This window comes from Papaver somniferum, unplaced genomic scaffold, assembly GCF_003573695.1.
Source record: "Papaver somniferum cultivar HN1 unplaced genomic scaffold, ASM357369v1 unplaced-scaffold_132, whole genome shotgun sequence".
Taxonomy (NCBI): Eukaryota; Viridiplantae; Streptophyta; class Magnoliopsida; order Ranunculales; family Papaveraceae; genus Papaver; species Papaver somniferum.
In genome coordinates, this window is record NW_020622381.1 from 2,508,565 (window position 1) to 2,515,493 (window position 6,929).

Below are 6,929 nucleotides of genomic sequence, written 5' to 3' on the forward strand. Positions count from 1 at the left end.
TTTACAACGAAAAGTGAAAACTCTATTGAATTAAGCATTTTCGATTGAATTATGCACTCTATGAATGACAGCTAATGTGTGATTTTTGCTGTCTCTGTTTACGTCTCATTACTCTACTAATTCTATGACTCTAGGGTTTAGCTGGTCTATATACTCTCTAGACCAGAAGAGAAGTCAAGAACAAGACCAGACGGGAGTCATGAGTCGTTTGATTTTCCCTCCAGTCTCACTCACTCTACCCATGCTTATTGGTCCTTATGAAATGAAACGAAAATGTTTAGTGTACCGCAAAACGTGCACCGTGATTTTGGTGTGAGAGAAAAAAAAAGGTGGTGGATCCCACCTTTTACCCCACCCCCTGCAAATCTCCCCCAGGGCTGTCCTAACAGCCCTTGGATTTCTTCACGGTGCACATCGCGGGACACACCTTCGGTGTGTGTATCATCGCTGAAAGAAAAGACGTTTGCTTTCCCTATTCAGAAACCAAAACCTATGTTTTTTTAATTTTTTTTTATCCTGATCATTCCATCCCAATTTCATAATAGAAATTTTCAAAGTAAAATTTTCTTTTAAACTGGTAATTGCAAATTTTTTAATGAAAATGCCTGTTTCGTTCCACCGTCTGTAAAATTAAATAAAACATAACAAATTTTCATTCAAAGAGCCAAGAGCCAGAGTAGAAATATATATCACGTTCAGACGATTTAGCCTCAAGATAGCACAAAAATAAATAACTAAAAATAATCCAAAGTGCTTATCACCCTTTCTCTCGGTCATCTCATACTAATTTCAATACATAAAAACCGTAAGATGAAAGATCTCAAAAGGAAACAGGGACTGCATTTGTTCATCTATCATTAGATAGAAAAGAAGAAGAATCCTCTAGTAAAAGAAAGAAACAAAACCTTTGTTCATTAACACATAGAACGGACAAAAGGTTTATCAGGAAAAAAAAAAGCTGAAAGGATTGCATCACTAAAATCTACTAGAAGTAGTTCAACTAAAAATCAACTAACGAGGATTAAACTACGCAAGGCTGGATTTAAATTCCGCAAATTTTTGAGACACATCACTTGTTTGATCCCCATCTTCAGTTGAGTAATTTTCTAGCTGAACGAGTCTAGCCTCAGTTATTTTCAAGTAACTAATGATACGGTTATAGTTCTTGAAAAAATTCACGAGTTCAGTATCAATGTTTGTGACATGCTTTAGAACCAAATCCATTTGAGTAGATATTTCTTTAACCATGGTAAATAGAGAAGCTAACTTGTCTTCTTTCTCCTGTAGAGAATCTTGTGACTTTGTTTTCTCGAAAATGCGGTGCGGAAAGAATGTGCTTAGATCTATCTGTTCCCCAGAGTAAGAGCTCGTTGATGATATCATTTTCTTCCTGTGCGGTTCAATTTTTTGATAGTTCGACCTTCAGAACCTAATACAACACAATTTCATTTCTAGATTAGTTTTATAGAGCAAGCAGTGCACGGAAACTGTTAACAGCACCTGTGCCGTTGGATCATGCAGTATATCGGTGAAAGGATACTGAAAAAGAGGGGGTCTAACAACCACACCCAATATTTCGCTTAGCAATCTGTATGGACAAACTCCAATATACTTTCTAGAGAATCAACTAGACAGTCGGACTCAATCTAGATAAAAAGTATACCAAAGAGTTTATATCTCAATCTGTCGATTTGATTTTTACTCAAGCAAATAGAAATTTGCGAGTCTTTATCAAAGAGAGATAACTTGGATGGTACCAAATACCAATATCCAAGTGTCAATCAATTTAAATCAACAACCAAAAGGTCGGATATTCTTATTTATTGAACAACACACAACCTGTGATATTTCAATTATATAAACAAATATAATGCGGAATAGAAATAACACAGACACCAGAGTTTTGTTAACGAGGAAACCGCAAATGCAGAAAAATCCCGGGACCTTGTCCAGATTGAACACACACTGTATTAAGCCGCTACAGACACTAGCCTACTCTAAGCTAACTTCGGACTGGACTGTAGTTGAACCCCCAATCAGTCTCCCACTGATCCAAGGTACAGTTGTACTCCCTACGCCTCTGATCCCAGCAGGATACTGCACACTTGATTCCCTTAGCTGATCTCACCCACAACTAAGATTTCCTACGACCCAAAATCACAGGCTTTGACAATAAACAAATCTGTCTCACACAGACAAGTCTATCAAAGGATCAATCTGTCTCCTACAGAAAAACCTTAAAGTTTTTGTTCCGTCTTTTGATAGTAATCAAGGTGAACAGGAACCAATTGATAATCCGGTCTTATATTCCCGAAGAACATCCTAGATTAATCAATCACCTCACAACAATCTTAATCGTATGGTAGAGAAACAAGATGTTGTGGAATCACAAACAATGAGACGAAGATGTTTGTGATTACTTTTTATATCTTGCCTATCGGAGATATCAAATCTCAAGCCAATGAATATGATTGTACTCGTACGATAGAAGATGCAAGATCAGATCACACAACTACGATAAAAGTAGTATCGGTCTGGCTTCACAATCCCAATGAATTCTTTAAGTCGTTAACCTGGTTTTAGAAGAAGAAAACCAGAGGTTAAAGGAGAACCGACTCTAGTACACAAACTAGTATCACACGTAAGGTGTGGGGATTAGTTTTGCACAATACTAGATGTCTCCTTTATATTGTCTTTCAAATCAGGGGTTTGCCTTGGTAACAAAGCAATCAATATTCACCGTTAGATGAAAACCTGATTTAGATTCAAGCTAATATTTCTCAACCGTTAGATCGAAAACTTAGCTTGTTATACACAAATGAACTGCACGCTTATAGGTTTCTTAACCGTACCCAAACATGTACATTGTTGGTTCAACAATAATTAACCAAAAGGTTAGCCACATGAGCATTTCATATCAACCATGTTCTTCTTCACCATAACTAGTTCAAATGACTCAAATGAACTAGTTAGAGAGTTTTTCAATTACAAGGAAATCTTATGTAACTACATAAGACATAATTGAAGCAAAGATGATTTGATTCACTTGAATCGGTTCATGAACTTTTATAGCCACGGTTTGCAAATTGCATTCCTTAGTATTTTTAAGTTTAAGTTCAGAAATCATCTTTAGATATATAACCTTCTCAAGTTCGCAGACTAGGTTCGCGGACTTAAGACACCGGACAGAGTTTACAAACTCCAGCAGAAATTCTCGGGATGAGAACTTCGCCGGTTCGCGGACTGAGCAACAAGCCATTCTTCCGGTTTCTCTTGATCAACAAAGTTCGCAAACTTTGGTTCAAGGAATAGGACTTATACATAAATGTGTTTCCACAATAATGCTTATGTCCATCATTGGTTATGTAATCTAAAATCTCATTCCAATCATTGAAACATTCTTAGAGGACGTTATACAGTTGTTACACCATTTCTCGTCAAAGCAATTTTCAAAGTGATTGAAACATATCATGACTTTTGTCACTAGGCAAAGCTAAACTTGGTCGAAACGAAAAGCTTACCAACACATATTTCGAGATATAGATAGGCGAGGTATACTCGGCTCGAAATACCAAATGTGTATAATCTAAGTCTATATATATATAGTATACGATTTTTTGTCTCAATAAGTAGGAGATAGAGTAGATAGACTTTTGAGTGACAGATAAGTTCAAGTCTTCACATACCTTTTTGTCGAGAAGTTCCACCGGTTCCTTGAGTAGTTCTTCTACTTGTATGATGAATCGCCATGAAGTCGATGATCTCAACTACACTTTCTATCATAGTCAGAGACTTAGCTATAATAGACTAGAAATCAAGACTTATAGTTTTGATCACTAATATTGACAAACATGCTTGAGATAGCAACGCATGCGAGTTCGACCAAGTAATGCTCTAACAGATACATCCAATGTAGTCAAACACGGTCGATATATCGTTAATAATTGTCGGTTCTGGGATACGTGCAAATTAATTACCTCGTATTCAACCCGTATACACGTTAAAGGTCTCTAGCTTTTTCATATTCATATTCAATGCTTGTACTTATAAAAAAAAAGTGTATGTTTAATGTATTCATAGTTGTATTAGATGATGCAAATATATTTTTACTTTTCGATACACATGGAACTTGTTAGGCTACTAGTGAATTTTTGATGTTTTCTAGTAGAAGATAAATCGTCAATTTAGTTTCTTTCCAACAAATAAAAATGTTTGTTGTTAGGTAAATGACTTATATGAATGATTGAATGGTAAAATTCGCCTACAAGATCTATTATATACCATCGATTATTGATATATGGAGGAAAATTTCTTAGGGAGGATTAAAAAAACTTACTCTCTCCGTTCCACTTTAGAAGATGTTTTTAGAGTTTCACGCAAATTAAGAAGTGGAAAGAGATATGAAAATTTTCGATTGATATCCCTGAAAAAGTCTTCAAACATTAATTACTATTATTGCATTTGAAAATAGACAAATACAAAGGAGGATAAATATTTAGGTATATATCCTTTAAAATCGGACTACAGAATATCTAGCTTTGATTTTCTATTGGACAAGGTAACTTCTAGACTGCCAGGATGGAGAGTTCACTTTGTTAACTCTGCAGGGAGAACCATTTTGTCTAAATCAACCATTGCATCTATTCTAGTTTATTTTATGGGATTTTGTTTGCTGCCTCAAGGTGTTATTCATGAAATCGAAAAGATTCAAAGATTTTTCTGGTGGGGTCACTCAACCGAGGAAAGAAAGATCCACTTTATAAATTGGTCGAAGATGAAGTTAAGAAAAGAATCTGGTGGTCTGGGGATCAAAAACATAGAAGTGATGAATATTGCTTTAATATGCAAACTGGAATGGAGGTTTTTAGAAAACGATGATGCTATGTGGGTACAACTTCTGAGCGCAAAGTATCTTCAAGATTCCTCTTTTTGGCTAGCTGAAAGACCTAATAAATGTTCTGCGACTTGGAGCAGTTTACTGGAAGTTCGTCATATCTTGGAGAATATAATTTTCTGGCAAATTAATGATGGGAAATCAGTGCATATTTGGAATGATCCGTGGCTTCATCAAAATTTGGACCATCTTATCAGTAGGCCTACAACTCTGTCGATCAACATTATCAAGGTTTCTGACTTGTTGATCCCTAATACAAGGTATTGGAATGTCACCCTCTTGAATAGTCTATTCTCCCCATATATTGTTCATCTCATCACATCCGTCTACTTAAGTGAGGAAACTGAATCGAAAAATACAGTACTTTGGTCTTGTACTCCTTCAGGGAAATTCTCTACTAAATCATGTTATCATCTCCTGTCAAACAATTTACCTTCTTCATCAACTTTGAGTTCTTTCCCATGGAAGAAATTTTGGTCCTTCACCAAGCTGCAACTGAAAATTCATATATTTGTGTAGAAAGTACTTCACAATGGCATTGCAGTAAAAGCAAATATCGGAAGGTTTATCTCTTCTATTGATGTTAACTGCTCGTTTTATGGTCTTGAAGATGAGTCAATTGCACATGTCCTCTTTGATTGTCCAAAAGCAAAGTCAGTTTTTGATAAGGCCAACTTAGACATATCTTATCCTGCACCGGTGCTTAACATTCAATAGCTTTTAATAGACTGGATGGAAGTCGATATCAATAACTCTTTTATAATGAAAATTTGCATTATTTGGAATTTGTTGAGATGAGAAACGACATTGTTTTCTCTCAAGTGACTTTCTCTGAAGATCTGATTCTGAAGAATGGTACACAAGATTTTAATATGTGCTTTTATGGGATTTCACAAGATTCAAATGTTACTTCTCAGGACTTTCGATCTCCTCACTGGTCTCCTCCTTCTAACCCTTATGTTAAGATAAATGTTGATGCAACTTTTATTCCTAACAATGGTGCAGCTGGAGCAATTGCAAGAGATCATAATGGGATGTTCTTGGGCTGCGACACATATACTTTTGATTCTACTTCTTCATTATTAGCAGAATCTTTAGCATGTAAACTGGGAATGGAATTAGGGTTAAGATTTGGTTTCAAAGAAATTATTATTGAAGGGGACGCTGCTAACGTTACTTCTGTGGTGCTTGGAGAAGTCTCTCAAATTCCTTGGAGCATTAGATCAACGATTTTAGAAATCAGGAGTTTGATATCATCTTTTTTCAATGTAATTTTCGTTTCTGTTCCTAAAAAAGCAAACAGTCTGGCACATATATTATGCCAACATGCTATGCATGACAATGTAAATATGTGGTGGAATGCAGATTCTCCACCTCTTTGTATCCTTTCAAACCTCTATTCATGAGTTCCACTTTATTAACAGAGTTCCACTTTATTAGAGTTCCACTTTATATGTGGTGGAACTCAACAGAGTTCCACTTTATTAGACAAATGCTATCCCACACGATAGCATTAGACAAATGCTATTCCAATAAAGTGGAACTCTGTTGAGTTCCTTTTCTCTTCAAAAAAAATAGACAAATGCTATCCCACACGACTTTGTGGGATGGCTTCCCGAAAAAGCGGCTTCTAAGAAGTTGGATGAGCTTATAGTTCCAAGACAAAATATTAGGGTGTTATTGGAAGTTTTGTGGGAAAATATAAAAATCATCAAGTATTGTGGAACAAAAAAATAACCCTAAAACGTCATCTAAAAATGGAACGGAGGGAGTATTAATAAGATGTAGGGGTACAATTTGGTGCATTTTTTATTTATTGTTGCCCTTCCCAATCTTACTGGTCAAGGGGAAGCCTGTGTGTGCATACATTACACCCTATTTGTTCCGAACATTCTTCACCCTTGTAATGGTCGAATAAAGGTGGAAATACATCACCTAGAAGACAGGTGAAAAAAGAAGTTTCCCCACGAACTTTATGAAAATGGTCAAGCGCAATAAAATAAATAACGTAATGATTATACACCGTCTAACCTCA

At 35.8% G+C, this 6,929-nt stretch overlaps 1 protein-coding gene across 1 annotated transcript; it reads left to right on the forward strand.

The window, feature by feature from the left end:
• Positions 1–5,688: 5,688 nt before the first annotated feature.
• On the forward strand, positions 5,689–6,300 carry LOC113333220. Its single transcript, XM_026579732.1, has one exon. The coding sequence runs from the start codon at positions 5,689–5,691 to the stop codon at positions 6,298–6,300; it is 612 nt and encodes a 203-aa protein (XP_026435517.1).
• Positions 6,301–6,929: the final 629 nt, after the last annotated feature.

Coding starts and splice junctions, on each gene's coding strand:
- LOC113333220 (XM_026579732.1), top strand. CDS start 5,689: ATGAGAAACGACATTGTTTTCTCTCAAGTGACTTTCTCTGAAGATCTG.